This window comes from Microcaecilia unicolor, chromosome 4 (assembly GCF_901765095.1).
Source record: "Microcaecilia unicolor chromosome 4, aMicUni1.1, whole genome shotgun sequence".
Classification (NCBI taxonomy): Eukaryota; Metazoa; Chordata; class Amphibia; order Gymnophiona; family Siphonopidae; genus Microcaecilia; species Microcaecilia unicolor.
In genome coordinates, this window is record NC_044034.1 from 146,880,250 (window position 1) to 146,899,011 (window position 18,762).

At 43.6% G+C, this 18,762-nt stretch overlaps 1 protein-coding gene across 6 annotated transcripts in view; it reads right to left on the reverse strand.

Moving 5' to 3' along the window:
* ANO5 (anoctamin 5) overlaps positions 1 to 18,762 on the reverse strand; it is a 121,223-nt gene that overhangs the window by 32,729 nt on the left and 69,732 nt on the right. For 5 of the 6 annotated variants that reach the window (XM_030200707.1, XM_030200708.1, XM_030200706.1 and 2 more), the window contains 4 exons: positions 13,421 to 13,534; positions 8,145 to 8,213; positions 7,380 to 7,664; positions 6,347 to 6,460 (listed from right to left, as the gene is read on the reverse strand). In XM_030200707.1, coding sequence (XP_030056567.1) covers positions 6,347 to 6,460; positions 7,380 to 7,664; positions 8,145 to 8,213; positions 13,421 to 13,534 — 582 coding nt within the window. Of the gene's footprint in view, positions 1 to 6,346; positions 6,461 to 7,379; positions 7,665 to 8,144; positions 8,214 to 13,420; positions 13,535 to 13,830; positions 13,975 to 18,762 lie in introns of those variants that run through there. The other variant, XM_030200709.1, reaches the window with a different exon arrangement.

Sequence of the window (18,762 nt, forward strand, 5' to 3'; positions counted from 1 at the left end):
TCAAGCAAACGTAAAAAAATCAGAAACGTAAAAACCTTTACCGAATCTCAAATAACGACGCATGCTCCAAAAACACAGCCCCAAAAAGTTTGGTGCGGTATTGGAAAGAACGATGCACTAATCCCCGTCGGTAATCGGCTCGTAAAGCATGCGCAAAGCAGCCAAGCGTTATGCTGGCTGCTCTGCGCATGCCAGAAACGTAAGAAAAAAAAGAAAACACAAACACGTGGCTCCCCACTTTCCCCTGCATGTCTCCACAAACATTAAAGGATCAGGAGGGGGCAAAGGCGCTCATCAGCAGCGTCCTGTATGGACGGCCTTGCCTTGCCCCCCCCCCCCCCCCCCCGAGGTCCCCGCTGCTCCCTGCTGCTCCGTTTGTGAAATAAAAGCTTTTAAAAATGAAACCTTTGCAGTTGCTGGGCTCCCCCTCCCTTCCTGTGTCTCTCTTCTTTAGTCGGCAATGCTCCGCCTCCTGCACTCCTCCACCTCCGTGCCCCCCCCCCCCCCCCCGATTTTGTCCCCGCCGCTCCCCCCCCCCCGACCCCCCCTCCACCATAATGGCCGGTACAGCGCCTCTCACCTATGTCTGAAGGCGCTGCACAGGATGGATCAGCTATTCTTTAGCTCTTCTGTCTCCTCCGATGTCTCCTTTTTCTTCCTTTGTCCGCCCTCCTCTGACGTCAGCTATCTACGTAGATAACTGACGTCAGAGGAGGGCGGACACAGGAAGAAAAAGGAGACATCGGAGGAGACAGAAGAGCTAAAGAATAGCTGATCCATCCTGTGCAGCGCCTTCAAACATAGGTGAGAGGCGCTGCACTGGCCATTATGGTGGAGGGGGGGTCCGGTGGGGGGGGGGGGGGGAGTGGCGGAAACGAAATCGGGGGGCGGGGCACGGAGGTGGAGGAGGGCAGGAGGCGGAGCATTGCCGACTAAAGAAGAGAGACACAGGAAGGGAGGGGAAGCCCAGCAACTGCAAAGGTTTCATTTTTAAAAGCTTTTATTTCACAAACGGAGCAGCGGGGAGCAGCGGGGAGCAGCGGGGACTTCGGGGGGGGGGGCAAGGCAAGGCAAGGCCAGGCCGTCCATACAGGACGCTGCTGATGAGCGCCTTTGCCCCCTCCCGATCCTTTTTTAATTTAGTTTCCTTTTTTATTTTAGGCACAGGGAAGCAGGGAGCCACTTTTCTTTTAAAACATGCCAGCAATTTGGTTTTTCATCGTGCAGGGGGCAGTGGGGAGATGACAGCTCAGGCTTTAACGACAGGTCTGAGCTGACGTTAAATTTCTGGTGCTAAGTGAATCATTGCTATCATCGGTATGGTTAGTGCATTCCGAATTGTCTACATTTCAATGGTAGTTTCTCATTTGCATTCCAGTTTCGTTAGCTGCTACTGCCGTCGAGAAATAGGCTTTAGTGCATGGAAAGGATAGGAAATTCTTCCTTAAGGGCTCATTTAATGATGAAAAACGTTTAGTGCATCTGGACCTCAGTGGGAGAAGGGAAGTTTACCCCTTGAAGGTTTATCCAAATAACTCCAAAACTAAATTGAACAAATATACTGAATATCAATCTTTTTTGTATTTTGTATTTAAGGGTCAACAAACAAGCTACAGGTGACACCTTTTTATTGGACTAACTTACCCATCTGTGATTGGCTTTCAGGAGTTCTGTTCCCTTCGTGGAGACAATGAGGTAACAGAGCAGTGGCACTGGGTTACACAGTACACATCAGCTAGGCCTTAAGTTGACTTCTCATGCCAATTACAGCTCAATAAAGGAAAGGGAAGGGAGAGGCTGACAGAAACTTTACATTCAAAGGGCCTAAAACTGAATGAGAAAGCCACTGTCCATAAAAAGCCCTTTTGTGCCTATTTTGCTGCACATGTTCTGCATTCTTCTGTACTAAAATTCCTTTTAGGTGCCCCATCGTAATCTAGGTAAAGAAGTGATCTTCCTCTGAGAAATGTTCATTCTCAGGAGTACACAAGGAAGCAATATATTTGAAACCGACACAATCAAACTCTTTAAAACAAACACAATAAGTATCATCTAGTGTAGAAGTTGTTTGTTGACCCTTACTTTTGATATATTCTCACGATAACCACAACGCTTTGCTTGGTATTTTGTAAAAAGCCTTCTGTCACACACATTCCTGCCTGTATCTCCTCGTCAGCTGTTAATGGACTATGCTACAGATTCAACCATGGCATTTGACAATAGTAAATAGTTACTCTTTAAGACGGTGATAACACAGGAAGCATTTCGTATTGTGCAACTGTTAACATTAAGTGCAATGTACATAGTGGCATGCTGGTCCCTTTGAGCATTAGGATTTTAGTTACGATGGAACAGCGGCAGAGATTGCCTTGGGTGCTTTCATGTATTTAGGTGAGAAAGAAATTCAGTACACAAGGGTCACATATCTTCGTGCTGTATGATCACTAATCTACAACAGTGTAATATTTGGATAATGAAAAATAATGGATACACACAAATCTGATATTAGAAATGGCAATAGTCAAGAACCAGTAGGAGAACATTTCAACCTTCAGGACACTTATTTGTGACCTTAAGGGTGCCATACTCCTAAAAAAAGATCTTCAAAGGGACATTCCAGCAGGAGACTGATGATTTGGAGCTCATCAAAAAACTTGACACCATCACCCTAGACCTGGACAGAGAGAATGGATTCATGGCGCAGGTGTGAATGGACTTAATTACTCTGAGATCATCCTGCTTTTCTTCTCACTAACCCATCAACAGATGTCAGTTAACTGAACTATGCAGCCATTCTCTCTCCCTTTCCACACCCCACCCTACACTTTCTAATACTTTATCTATGTATCCCTCTCCCTCCCCCATACAGTACATCTTGCTTATATGTACCTATGTCCTGAATTCCATCTCATGCATCTGACAAAGTGGACTCTGGTTCTCGAAAGCTCAGGACCTCAATAAACTGGTTAGTCTATAAGGTGCCTCTTGCCTCTTTGTAAATTTTGTTACGACAGACTAAGCTAACTAGGTTATAGATGAACATGGGCCAAAATCTAGTTGGTTACATAAAAACAGCAAGACTTAAGCTAGCTGCAAAGGGAGCTTAACCACCACCCCCCCCCCCCCCCCCCCAATCTGGCCCCTCTTCCCACACTTTCCTTCCACCAGTAGTGCCTCCCAGAACACCCAATATTTAACAACTTAGAGGGGATTTATTTTTAAACTGTCTGAGCTAATTCCCAAAGTTGCTGGCCGATGCTCAGAACTCCCACGGTAAAGCCAACAGCGCAGGTCAGAACAGGCAGAAAACTAGCTCGCCCATGCTGAAAGGAAATGGCATGCAAATTATAAGTGTGCTGTAAAAGCAAAAGCAAGGGGGTGGAACGTGCTTGGTGCATGCGCAAAGGAGTTTTGTGGTAAAAACTCAGCTCTTGTGCACATGCACCAGGCAAACCCGGAAGCAAAGCATACATTAGCACCTGATTTCTGCGCCTTTAAATATAAGCTATTCAATTTTTTTATTTATTTATTTTTTTACTTTGAAGGTTTATGGATAAGCACAGGAAACAGGCGCCAATGTGTGCTTTCACTTTCAGATTTGCTTGGACATGTGTAGATTTTAAAGAAACATGAGAAATCCTCTCTTCAAACACCCTAATGCCTGCTCTGAGCTGGCGTTAGGTTTTCAGCGTTAAGAGCGGCTTTGTTTTGTTCTCTGAGCATTGGGAGGGAATAGGAAATGACCTCATTAACATCTGTTTGACTACTACTCTTTTGAAATGGCTGGAGCACTTTGTTCCCAAGCTTCAAAACTGCTGCTTACTTTTAATTTATCAAATTATGATGGAATGTCACGGCGCTCTTTCTTTTGATGACAATGTAGAAAACTGGGTTTGGATGACTTTGCCTTCCAGAGCACGCAACCATTTGCTGAATATATAGTAAGTAGGTACAGCGTTTTTCCTGCCATTTACTGTCAAGTGCAGATAACAAGCTTTTTTTTTTAGAGGGGGGAGGGCAATTGGTATAATTATTAGAGTGAATTTGTTGTAACTTTGATGACCTTTTTGTATTTGTTCATTGTACTTTGTTCATAGAACGTTAATAAAAATGATTTCAAACTAGGGCTATACATTTAAAGCGATCAATGTGTTAAATGTTTAACTCGTGTTAAAATTTTTAACGCAAGTTAACGCCTCTCTCTCCACCTGTAAACATTCAACATTGCCTCCACGTCTTCTTTCTTCTCCAGCACACTATTCTCCTCTGCAGCTCCTTTTCCCTGCTTCTCACAGCTACCACACTGAAAGCACACTGCATGTCACCCAGCTCCAAGCCTCTATCTAAAACAGGAAGTTCTATCAGAGGAGGCAGAACTTCCTGTTACAGAGAGGTTTTGGTACCGGTGACACAGCAGTATGCTTTCACTGCAGGAGCTGTGAGCAGTGTTGCCAGGTGGGCGGTTTTCCGCGACCCGCCGCAGGAAATTTTTGCCCGCGGCGGGTTGCGGTTTTTTTGGCTGCTTTTTGGTCTTTTGGGCGTTTTTTCGGCAGCGGGGGGCGGGGTTAGTGACTTTTGGGCGGGGCCGATGACGAGGGAGGCGGGGCTGGTGACGGGGGAGGCGGGGCCGATGACGGTGGGGGCGGGGTTGATGACGGCGGGGCGGGGTGATGACGCGGGGGTGGGGATGTCGGGGCGGGGTTTGAGTTTGGGCGGGTTTTGGGCTGGATTTAGGCTGGTTTGGGTGGGAAAAAAATTTTCCACCTGGCAACCCTGGCTGTGAGGAGCAGGGAGAAGGAGTTGCAGAGAAGTGGGAGCTGCTGGAGAGGTAAGAAGAGTTCGTACTTCCAGCAGAAAAAAAGGGAGAAAGATATGGACTGCACCGGGAGGGGGGGGGGGAATTTGGTGGCGGCGGCAGAAAGAGAAGAGCCAGAGATTCAGGGGAGGATGGGGCAACAGCAGGAAAAAGAGGTGAAGAGCAAGCGATGCGGGGGAGCGGTGGGAGTGGCAGCAGAAAGAGAAGAGTGAGAGATTGGGGGAAGGAGGGGGCGATAGTGATAGAAAGGAGAAGAGCCAGAGATGCGGGGCAGGAGGGGACCACAGCAGGAGAAAGACAAAAGCGAGAGATGCGGGGTAATGGGGTGCTAGAGAGAGAGAGGTGCCAGAGAAGTAAGAAAAGGTGCCAGGAGAAAAAAAAAAGGGAGAGAAAGAAAGATGGGGACCTCAAAGGGGGGGGTGAGCTAGATGCTAGAAATAGGGGATGGAAAAATCAAAGAAGGGAGATGGTGTCCATAGAAGAGAGGGGAGAAAAAAAGAGAAGAAAAAAAATGGTAATCATGGATGCCAGGGGAGGGAAGGCAAGGGAGGAGAGGGAGATGGGAGAAGATGGAATCCAAAGTTATTGCTTGAATGTTTAGGATCAATTAAAAAAAAAAAAAAAAAGTAAACTATGGGGCTCATTTTCAAAGCACTTAGACTTACAAAGCTCCGTAGGGAACTTTGCAAGTCTAAGTGCTTTGAAAATATGCCTCCATGTGTACATGCTAAATTTATTTCAACAGTTTTACATTTGGATCATGTGATAAATCCGGCGATTAAAATTTTTGATAGCGATTGATCATGCGATTTAATGGTTTTAATCAATGGGCAGCCCTATTTCAAACATAACATCTGTTTGACTACATTTGGCATGCTATTTGCGCTAATCTTTGGCACACACATTGTCTCCCATGCGAGAGCACTCTGAGCAATCTACTCTCACTAACGCTAGTGCTAGTCCGACATTAATCGCCTCTAGAGCTGACGTTACATTTTGAGCATCAGCTTATTAGGTAGTTAGGCCCTTGGAAAGTCTACTTCCAAACAAACATCAGCTCTACAGCTCAGGAAGTAGACCAGAGAACAGAGCAGCTAGAGACTATTACAGTACCTGAGGAAGAACTCATTCCTATCAATTCACCAAATGAATTTGAGACAACACCTAAGAACTTATACAGAAATACTCTTTTTCAAGGGTTTGATTTTCTAAAGACTTGAAAGGCTTCTAAACTAGAGCAAGACCACTCAGCCACAAAGCTTCTGGGATTGTTTTAGTACAGAGTTGAACTATGCAAAACCTGAAGACCACAGCAATAAATGGTGAATAGAGGGGATGAGCTGCATAGATAGGAGTTCACCTGCTCCTGTAGATGGATGGACAGGAAGAACCTGGGGACAATTAACAATTGACTGTGGTGACATAAGGAAGTCAACTAAAACACTCTTTCACAGCATGTCACAAGAGATGCACAACTATTCGAGCTCCAGGCCCATAATTTACATAACCAGCATGTAGTAGAATACACACATCATGGAGTGGAAAAGCAGAAGTGTACGTTCCATTGGACAGCAATCTTTTAACTCCAAACTTTTTCTTCCCTTCCTCTGTTCCGTACGGACAGCGTGAGAGGATGTAGTAAACCTGCAATTAGAGGAAAAGAAACATAACCTATTCCACAGATGATCTGGTGGGATAGTTCAACAGAGAACAATAGGTGACCAGGACAGTCATGGGGCTAAATGGATCACCTCCAGTGATGTGGACCAGCAGGCCATAAAGCAAGTTCCCAGTGCAGGATCCTGCTTTTAGAGCGACCTTGCTCACCCCAACAGCTCTGAAGGGAACCTGTAGGGTTCCTACAGGATCATTAGGCACATTCAGAGAACTGGATTGAGACTGGGGCTTGTTAAGGAGTCCTTAATCTGCAACTGTGTGGGATTCATCTGAGACATTTTTGATTGGAAAGCCACCACGGTGCTTGTTTCAGAGGTTCTCACAGAGGGACTCTGGTTGACTATTACAGGAATAGAAAAGAATCCAGCATATAACCATTTCAAACAACGTTGTAACTAGGGGTATTTCAGGAAAAAACAACCAGCAGCAAATTTAGAACAAATGAGAGAAAGTATTTTTTTTAGACGCAATGCACAATCAAGCTGTGGAATTTGCAGGAGGATAATGGTGAAGACATCTAATTCAATGGGGCTTTAAAAGAGGTTTGTACAATTAATTGGAGAAAAAGTCCATATACAATTCTTATCCAAGTAGACACAGCAAAGCCATGCTTATCCCAGTAAATGAACAACAAGGAATAGGTCTGCTGTTTGGGAGATACTTTCTAGTGAACCACTACTGGACACAGGATACTGAACCAGTATGATACATCTTCAGTTCTTATGGAATAAAAGGGAACAGATTTTAATTACAGGGCTTCCGCCTCCTCCCATACAGTCAGAGGAAATATCATGAGTGAAGCTCATAATCAGGACTTCACTGCTTGTTTTAACTCATACAGATACTAGGGTATAGTCTAAGCAGCCATGAATGGGTTGATACGTACAATTCGGTTTCGTGTTGATGGGGTAAAGAAACTGTTTTCGTCATGGATGAGGTAGAGCTCCTGCCTCTGCTTGCTGAAAGGTGCCGTGAAGTAGTCTGGTTCTGGGTTCATCACCTTTTCCGGGAGCCTGAATACCCCTAGCATACAGTTAAACGGGTTACCAATGGCAGGAGGAATATCATTCTCCTTGATGGGCATTTTGATGTTTAGCACTTCTGCATATGTAGACAGGACTTGCCAGGGCGCATGGATTTTCACAAAATAGGTTTTGCCATCTTCAGATTCCTAGGTAAAATAGCTCAACATTAGACTTTAAAACAGTCATCCTACTAAAGCATTATTTTCATCCTCTCCCTCTTGTTCATAGTATGATACAGCAGGTTACAGTTCTGCCTGGTCCAAACTAATTTTCCCTCCATTGTAAAGAATGAAGAAACTTACAGTAGGGTCATTACGTTCAACAATGACATCACCATGCAATAATCTGTGCATTTGTTTTTTCTATATGACAAAAGGGTTCATTGAAATACAGTCAGTCATTCGGCATAAGAAGTCCTAGGAATTAGCAGAAAGTCTTTCGGAATGAAGAGGGAAGATAACACAAAGATAGAGGCCCAAGGTGCCTCCCACCCCCACCCCACCTCAATAGGATAAATGCTTAACCTTTCATTGATTTATCAGACATTGCAAAAGCCCTTCCTGGTTTTCAAGAACACAAGTGATTACTGCTACGTTCTTCTGCATGAAAAGTGAGCTAACAGCTACCTTTTTATCTTCAGTTTCCAGCTCGAGCCCAGAAAGTTCCAGGTTTTTTTCAAAATCTTTTCTTCTTTCCTGAAGGGAAAGAATAATGACAGAGCTAATGATACAATTCTTGATGGACTGAGAATGTGCCTTCAGACTAACAGCTCTTAAAGAGTGCATTTTGCAGCTGTTATGATAATCTCTCTAGTGGGTCCATCCCATCCTGTATGTACTCCATTAAGTTTGTTTGTTTTTTTTTTTAAGACAGGGAACATTAGGAAGGTGGAAGCACACCTCTGCAGCTTTGAAGATTCTCATCCCATTCCCTACTCACTACCCACTGTATGACATTCCTAACCTCAGACCTGAAGCTCTGTGGAGAAAAAAAAAACATATGATTTTTATCTTGTGCACTTCTCCAATTATATATCTACATCTATCTAGACAAGGGTTCATGTTCTCGGCATTGCAGTAGTCAGGCTGATCCTTCGCTTCTTCATCAATGGAAACAAAGTATATTTAGGCACTGTAATAGCACATGCTTCTTAAGTATGTATTCCCATTGCAAAGCAAAATCTTTAGGCCCTGTTTACTAAGCCACTGTAGGTGCGCTAGCATTTTTAGCGCATGCTGTGTATCTAGCATTAGCGCATGTCAATTTTTAGCGTGGACTACAAATGCTAGCGCACCTTAGTAAACATTGCCCTTTGTTATTACTGAGCTGGAGGAGGAAACACACTTATTAACGGTCCAACCGCATTCCAGCTTGGTATATGTTCAGGTTATTCATCAGTCTTATTTCACAGAAATATAAAATAAAGCTGGTTTAATGGGTTTGCTTTTCTTTTTTTCATGTTTTTTTTATCATCATACAGCTCAAAATGGCCAGCAGGTGGCGTAGAGAAACTCCAAACAGACTGTAAGGCAGAAGGGCTGGTGCCACGTGGATCAAGGAATTCAATTCAAGTCTGAACTCCACTTCTCCCCCTAAATGTCACATCTTGCCTAGTTATTTGATAATATGGAAATCAAGACAGAGAAATGAGGTCAGCTGCCAGGTAACAGTTGTTGCATTAAAAATAAAAAAAAAAGATGGCTCTTTTCTAAATGGAGTATGATGAGCACAGAATAGTTCAAGGTGAAGCCGTCACCTAACCTATCAAGCTACAACTTGGGACTATAAATTCTGAGGGGCAGGGAGCATGGTAACAATGGTAATTATCTTAAGTGCTGTATACATGGATGATAATCATCACCAGCACGGCACAGTCTTCTAGCACTTTTACAACATCTGCAGAAGTGCAGAGCAGAGACGGCCCTCAATGTTTTCTTTAAACCTAAAAGCCCACAGACTTCAGCCAGCAGATAAGCAGATAAGAGTGTTATGATAAAGATGCTGTAAAAATTACAGAATAGCTTTCCTAGCACGCACTGATTTGTTAAAAATTACTTTAAAAATCACAGCATAGAATTATTGTAAAGGATTATATCTTAGAGGAAGAAATTCTGGAATATTCATATTTATTTATTTAGATTTTGCTCACACCTTTTTCAGTAGTAGGTCAAGGTGAGTTACATTCAGGTACATTGGATATTTCTCTGTCCCAGGAGGGCTCACAATCTAAGTTTGTACCTGAGACAATGGAGAGTTAAGTGACTTGCCCAAGATCACAAGAAACAGCAGTGGGGTTTGAACCAGCCACCTCTGGATTGTAAGACCAGTGCTCTAACCACTAGACCACTCCTGCCCTCCATATGAGGTGAGAGGTGGCCTAGTGGTGAGTGCACCAGTTTTGACAGCCAGAGGTGGCCGGTTCAAATCCTACTGCTGCTCCTTGTGATCTTGGGCAAGTCACTTTACCCTCTATTGCCTCAGGTACAAAATTAGATTGTAAGTTCTCCAGGAACAGGGAAATACCCAGTGTACCTGAATGTAATTAATTTACCTAATAATTAAACTCTCCCCTCCCTCAGATCCCAGGTAAACCCAAAAAAAAATATTCTTTATTATTTTCCTAACCCTATGTTACACTACTACTGAAAAAGTGTGAACAAAATCCAAATAAATAAATTATTTGCTCTACCACTAGGTCTGAGAACAGATTACAGTGGTTCATGTATAAAAAGGGTATGATAGTAAAGTAATTCATTCCCATAAGAATCAATCATAGTCTCATATTCAGTCAAGACATCATACTATACATTCAGTCAAGCTAAGCTAAACACTGGACACCCTGCATCTCCCATGGTCTCAGGCTGAATCTGTAGCCTGTTTTCCAAAAGCATAGATAAACAGATAGGCCTATCGGAGGACTCTAAATCTTCTATAGTTTACACTTCACTTTCAGGCTTATTTTCGAAAGAGAAAGGCGCCCATCTTTCGACACAAATCGGGAGATGTGCGTCCTTCTCCCAGGGTCGCCCAAATCGGCATAATCGAAAGCTGATTTTGGGCGTCCTCAAATGCTTTCTGTCAAGGGGATGACCAAAGTTCATGGGTGTGTGTCGGAATAATAGCGAAGGCGGGACTGGGGCATGCCTAACACATGGGCGGCCTCGACCGATAATGGAAAAAAAAGGGCGTCCCTGACGAGCACTTGGCCAACTTTACTTCGTCCATTTTTTCTTATGACCAAGCCTCAAAAAGGTGCCCGAACTGACCAGATGACCACCGGAGTGAATCGGGGATGACTTCCCCTTACTCCCCCAGTGGTCACTAACCCCCCTCCCACCCTCAAAAAAATTTTTTAAATATTTTTTGCCAGCCTCTAATGTCATACCCAGCTCCCTGACAGCAGTATGCAGGTCCCTGGAGCAGTTTTAGTGGGTGCAGTGCACTTCAGGCAGGCAGACCCAGGCCCATCCCCCCACCCATCTGTTACACTTGTGGTGGTAAATATGAGCCCTTCAAAACCTACCACAAACCCACTGTACCCACATGTAGATGTCCCCCTTCACCCCTTAGGGCTATGGTAGTGGTGTACAGTTGTGGGTTTTGGGGGGGCTCAGCACACAAGGTAAGGGAGCTATGCACCTGGGAGCAATTTCTGAAATCCATTGCAGTACCCCCTAGAGTGCCCGGGTGGTGTCTTAGCATGTCAGGGGGACCAGTGCACTACGAATGCTGGCTCCTCCCACGTCCAAACGGCTTGGATTTGGTCGTTTCTGAGATGGGCGTCCTCGGGTTCCATTATCGGTGAAAATTAGGGACAACCATCTCTGAGGTCGACCTAAATTTCACGATTTGAGCGTCCCCGACCATATTATTGGAACGAAAGATGGACGCCCATCTTGTTTCAATAATACAGGTTTCCCCGCCCCTTCACCGGGATGTCCTGCAAGGACATCCTCAGGAAAACTTGGACCCCCTTTCGATTATGCCCCTCCACATATACCATCCAAACTGACTAGCAGATCTGGGTGGTGTACAAAAACTAAAACTAAAAAACAAAGTGAAATCTGTAAGAAAGGAACTACAATGTATTTACAGGAAAGGTAGTATCACTCAAACAGTAGCAGGCACTCAATGAGGTTAAGCAACAGGTCGTGAAATGGACTGTTCCAGGTAAGGGAAGCCAGTTCCAGAAGAGTGCACGTCGATGAATAGATTCTAATCCAGCGCTTGAGGAAGTGGGTACAGCCAATCTACGTTCAGCAAAGGAAAGTAAAGAGCTTGTTGGGACATATGGTACCATCACTGTAGATAAACAGATAGAGGAGGGCCTTATAAGTAAAAACCATAATCTTGAATTCGATTCTGAAATGAACTGGAAGCCAATGATATCGTAACAGCAATTTGTACGATCAATTTGTGACCTTTAGTAGGAACATGTATTGTGGTGTTTTGTCATGTTTGTAATTGATCTGGTAATAAACAATGCTACAGTAATTGATTCTTCTTCAGGCGTGTATGCTTGCACACTCAGACTGACTCATCCCTCAACCCACCATGGTGCTTTGGACAGTGACCCTGCTTATCAACCCCTTGTGACATCCCAGCTGTTTGTGCTCGATGGAGCTCAGCCAGCTCTGGTTCCTTTCTCTAAGGAGCACAGATCTCACAAGGCAAATCATACATCCATCTTTCACTGCTTCCTCTTTCAATTAATAAGCCCGACAGCTCCAACACTACAGGAAGACAAAAATCATATGGTTTCTTCCCCAAAGAGCTTTGAATCCGATGTAACCAGGGTGGTTAGATAACCTTTTGAATGACACACAGCAGGCAGTGAGAATAGACTGGGATGAGAGTCTTCAAACCATCCTTTTAAGCAATGAAAGGATCAATCAATGCAGCACAAAATTCCATGGCTCAATCTGCAGTGATCTGGTATATGGCTAGTGGTAGTTGACTCTGAGATTTTGTCTGCATTTGTTTACCACTTTAACACCAGCAATAGAAAACTAGCTGTCTAAATGAACAAGCCCCAGTTTGGAAGCATTTACAGTTTCTGATGGATGAAGGCCTCTACATATTTCCAACTCTAGATGTAGAGAGGTGTGGTAGCCATGTTAGTCCACTCTTAAAGGTTATCAATAGAAATCAAACAAAATAAAACATGGAAAAGAAAATAAGATGATACCTTTTTTATTGGATATAACTTAATACATTTCTTGATTAGCTTTCGAAGGTTGCCCTTCTTCGTCAGATCGGAAATAAGCAAATGTGTTAGCAGATAGTATATATAAGAGAAACATCAAAGCATTACTTTGACAGTCTGACAGAGTGGGAGGGTGGGGGTATGCATGGGGACATCAAAGCATTTCATTGATATTCTAACAGGATGGGTGTTGGTAGGTGAGAGGGTAATAAACAGAGAAATAAACAGAGAAATACAGCTTTATGATTTATAATGGGTTAGAAAACCCAGATCCTTATTAAGTCCTGTTTGTTGGGTGTCAAAATATTCAATCATTCTTATTTCAAAGGTCTTATGTTCCTGTATTGTTTTAAAATTACCTTTCAGTATTCTTACTGTGAAATCACTGGTGCAGTGTTCTGGTCTTGTAAAGTGTTGGCCCACAGGGGTGGGGGCTTGACTTGCACCAGCTATTTTCATGTGATGTCTGTGCAGATTGAATCTTGTCTTAAGCATCTGGCCTGTTTCTCCAATATAGCATCCTTCGTTACATTTTTTACACTGAATGATATACACCACATTGGAAGATGAGCATGTAAAATAGTCCTTTATGTTGAATATTTTTCCTTTGTGAATGACTTTTCCATGTTTTATTTTGTTTGATTTCTATTGACAACTCTAGATGGGAAGTCCACAAGCTGTTCACAGAGCACTTACCATTTTCCGATCCATTTCTTTGCCTGGATCATCAACGTAGGAAAGCACAAAATCTATTCGTCGGACGCCATCTCTGAAGAAAATAGAATCCTTGCTCTGGTGGTGTTTGTCGATCTGCAGATAAAACAAGGATTAAATGACTGAAACCCAAGATGGCCGTTCATTGTGACAAAGGTCCTGGCCTGTGGTCTAGAAAGTCGAACATTTTTTTATTCACTTAGGCCACTTGCACACATCCCTCTAGTCTCTCTTCTGCCCACACAATGATGTATTCAAATGGTTTACTAGGAAGGCAATGAGGAAGGCAACAGGTAGGGAACTGTGTTGCAAGTATACAGAAAGTAAGAAGTATAAAATGGAGAACTGTAGAATCTGCAAATGTAGGTTGAAATGCTATTGCCAATACTCACCTGGTGACCTTGAGGAAGTCCCTCAAGCTTTCTTTGGCAAAGTGTAGATGTTAGGTTTTTGGTAACCATCAGATCTCACTTACAACACAATACATGTAATGCATGTTCAGCAAATACCAGATACCATCTGAAATTCACTTGATTAATCTACTGGTATGTTCCACAACCTGTCCATCCAAGGAGAAGCACAGAATATATTTACAATGCTGCTACCAGCTCACAAATTAGGACTTGCTACAGTGGAATGGATTAGAGAGAATTTTCAAGTTAGATTAAAAGCTGAAATTATACAGACAGCATTTAGCTGCAAGCGACAAGCTGTCTGGTTCTATATATAAACCCAGCAAGGAAGCGGATGCCACAGAGCACAAAAAGTATCTATATGAAGGCAATTTCTTAATGGCCAATCTGGACAAGTAAACAGAGTATTTGAAAAATCCATGAGCAATATTCCATGTTTCTCTCCTGGAAATGGTTTTGAAAACTGTCTTCCCCATGTACCTATTATATTAGGTCACATTGAGTGGCATAATCAAATGGCATCGGCCAAATCGATGGCCGGCCATCTTCGGGGCTGGCTCCACAAAGGGGTGGAGCAAACTGTATTTTTGAAATACGGTTGGGGCTGGCTAAATCGATCGTCGGGTTTAGAGCAGGATCGCCGGGTTTACATGAGATGGCAGGCTTCGTTTTCCAGCCATAATGGAAACCGGACCTGGCCATCTCAAACCCGGTGAAATGCAAGCCATTTGGTCGTGGGAGGAGCCAGCATTTCTAGTGCACTGGTTCCTCTGACATGCCAGGACACCAACCGGGCACCCTAGGGGGCACTTCTAAATATTTTTCAAAAACCAAAAATAGGTGCCAGGAGTATAGCTCCCTTACCTTGTGTGCTGAGCCCCCCCCAATTCCCCCCCCAAAACCCACTCGCCACAACTCTACACCATTACATAGCCCTAAGGGGTGAAGGGGGGCACCTAGATGTGGGTACAGTGGGTTTTGGAGGGCTCAATATTTATCACCACAACTGTAACAGGTAGGGGGGGGATGGGCCTGTGTCCACCTGCCTGAAGTGCACTGCACCCACTAATTACTGCTCCAGGGACCTGCATACTGCTGTCAAGGAGCTGGGTATGACATTTCAGGCTGGCATACAGGCTGGCAAAAAAGTTTTTGGTTTTTTTTGGGTGGGAGGGGGTTGGTGACCACTGGGGGAGTAAGGGGAGGTGATCCCCGCTTCCCTCCGGTGGTCATCTGGTCAATTGAGGCACTTTTGTGAGACTTGGTCCTAAAAATAAATGGACCAAGTCCAGCCGGTGAAATGCTCGTTCGAACCGGCCACTTTTTTTCCATTATAAGGCGAAGCCGGCCATCTCGTACCCACGCCCCAGGCCCGCCCCGTCCCGCCTTCACTACCCTACCAACACGCCCCCTTGAAGGTTGGCCAGCACCGCGACAAAAAAGCAGTTGGGCCAGCCAAAATCGGCTTTCGATAATACCAATTTGGCCGGGATCAGGAGATCGCTGGCAATCTCCCAATTTCTGTCGGAAGATCGCTGGCAATCACTTTTGAAAATGAGCTGGATTCTTACTGAAGTACTGGAAAAGGATCTGGAACAATGCTATACACCTCTGTCCACAAATTCATCTCTTCATGCTTGTGCAATCTCCAAATAATACTGACAACTCCTTCATATGAGACACATCCACACGCAGAAGGCCTGCACACAAAATTCAAAAGCGAAAGACTAGACAACATTACACACAACAAATGAGGTGTAAGGGATGCAAAAAAGATCAATCTACAAGGTCTGGATTACATATTGTGTTTAATTATAGAAAGGCTTCTGATTCTAGGGATTTATAAAATGTAAATTTTGGACTTTAGGAGGGCTCAACTTTTGTGCATATTGGTGTTTTTGAATCACAAAATTAAACTTAAGAACATTTTTAGATGGATTCCATTTTTATATGACCTTTTTAACATTGATATACTCTCTTACTTTTAATTTTATACATTTGCAAATAAAGATTACAAGCAGAGAACACTTATAATAGAAAACGGAAATGCTACAATAACAATATAGAAAACCACCAGAAAATGCCACAATGAAAATTACAGGGTCCTTTTATTAAAGTTTAGCGCATGTTAACAGACATTAGCCCATGCTAAGTGCCATGTGGCCCATAAGTAGAAAGTAGAATGTGAAACATTTAGCACACAATAATTCCATTAGTGCACCCTAAGATTCAGTAAAAGAGCCCCTAAACAACTAAATATCTCTTCCTAGCCCTGAATAAATTCACAAAGGAGACCATACCACAAATCACAAGCTACATGAAGCAGAAGACAAGGATTAATGAGGGTACTTCTTCCCTCTGATACGCCAGCTGGTCCAGCTGCATTCCCCTGTTATACTCCCTCAATCCCCATCATCACCCCTGATAGTCACACTCCCCACACTCTCTCTCTCACTTCTCTCATCCTCTAACCCTGTGCTCACCTAGTCTCATCCCCCTCTGGTCCCAAGTAGATACCCTCATTCTCTCAAACCCCCTTATCCATTTCCTGTAGGTATTTTTCTCTCTCAATACCCCAACCCCAACACCCTCCTCAGAATCTCCCCCCCCCCCACCTCAATGACTTCAGCACTATCCCCCAGTATCTCTCTACATTGAGTTCTGTGCTCTCCCTGAGCATCTATCCCTTCAGTGACTCAGGTACTGAGTACTAATTACTCCAGTTCAGCACCACAGTGGTGGCAACTGCTGTCTGTTTGATGGAGAAATACAGTGCAGTCATCTCTCCACACAGGAGAAGCCAGTCTCACTCTGATGATGTAATCTGGCTATGAGAGCAGCAGCAACATGTCATCAGAGTGCAGGTGATTTTCAGGGTTTATAACTAGCTTTATTTGGTTAGTTAGTTAGTTAGTTATTGGGATTTATTGACCACCTTTATGAAGCGATTCACCCAAGATGGTGTACAGCAGGTAGTTATAACCAGAAAGCCTGATTTCCTCACTCAGGGTGTTTTGTCAGGATTTCTGGTTATAACCCAGAAAATGTGTATATTCTAAAAGAACTGGAGTCCACCTGAATCTCCAGATTCATACATGTCCCCGATGGTGACTAGCAAAGGAAAACAAATTGCATCAGCTGGGCCTGGTCAGTCTGCTGAGTCATTCCCTGAAGTGAAAGGTGTCTCCACGGAGGCTGTAATTTACATCTTTGCAGTTGTACAATGACTGAAAACTAAAGCTACAGAAAACAGACAAATGAACCAGGTATTCCTATCTAGCAAATCCATCTGATTAGTCTAAGATATCACTTTAGCCATCTCAAGAAATGTCATGCATCGCGGTATTACTTAGATATGAAGGACCTGCCGGTTTTAGTGTTTGGTGACCTCAGGCTTTTGTCATCTCTCTAAAATCCACGCGTGGTCATTCAGGAAGCTGTAAAGCAGAACTAGACCTATTAGACCAACACCCAGTAAGCACAGTTTCATGCTGCACACTGAAAAACCACTTTCATATTTGACTAGGCAGAGATTTTATTTATTATTATTATATTTGTACCCCGCACTTTCCCACTCAAAACAGGTTCAATGCGGCTTACATAATAATATGGATTGCAGAGTATAGATAGAGAAAATATAAGTTAATTATAGTTAATTATAGCAGACTAATAAAAGAGATAGGTAGATAGAGATGGGCAAGGGTGAAGGGAGGAGAGATATGAGCAAGGGATAGGTGATCATTGGAGGGGGGTAGAGAGGCGGGAGGGGGGATGGGACACAGGATAAGCATAGGGTTATGTTGAATGGATTGATGATGTCTTTCGAGTGTTTCTATCAAAGTCATTAGGTGAGGCTGGTTGTTAATTGCTTCTCTTGAACTTGCTATATGATGGTCCATAAAATTGTATAATCCTGTTTTTCAACATCATTTTCAGTTGGTTTTATATTTTTCCTCTAGCGGTTTGAAAAATAAAGTGAACATCATGGACTGCGAAAGTCAAAATTTAAAAATAAAAATAACCTCCCATTTTTTCTCCCAAAAGAGTGATGTTAACTCCATGTCACTCCTGGCTTATAATTCATGTCCCAGAGCCCCCGGAGTCGTGCCTAACAAACTTCTGCCAGAAGCAGCAATTCAGTTCTTGAGCCAACACTCCCCTGCCATGGTCCCCCATTTCACCAGGAAGAGGTTTAGCCCATGGCTGGGTTTTGAACTGTGGTACCCGAAGCCCCTGCTTCCATCATTTCAAATCAGTGCTGTGGAGATGGGGCAGTCAGAAATCCAGGTGGCCTGGGACAGAGAAACTTGGCAGCTCTGGGGCAATGTGGGTCAGTCTTCAGCTTATGCTGTCACGTGTAGAGTGGTGACCATGATTGTACCATCCATTTAGATTGGAGCTGCTGTTTGGCAGTTATAAATTCAGATGGATAACTGTTTAAGGTCAGATTCAATAAACGGCTCTGTAATTTAGGCACCGGGAAAAGACCATGCCAAGCACTATTCTATGAATGGCACTTTATGGAATAGCACTTAGCACGGATTTCCACATCCAACTTTGGACGCAAGGTCTTATGCCTGCTGAAACCTGGTGTAAATCCTGGTGCACAAGTTGGGTAGAAAACCCCGGTGTTCTAACACTGCGCTGAAATTTGACCCTCCCATGGCCATGCCTTCCGGGTTGTGCACGAGACACTTTGGGAATGCAGTGTTATAGAATAGCATGTAGACAGATCTGTGCACAGACCCAAATTATTGCTAATTAACATCAAGAATTGATTGTTAACGGCCATATATTGAATCTGAAGATTAGTGGTCAAATATCACCGCTGAAAAGGATCATTTTTCAGTCTACCTTTATCATGCTCCTAACCTAGTGCAGAATGGATAGCACTCAGCCATTTCAATGGCC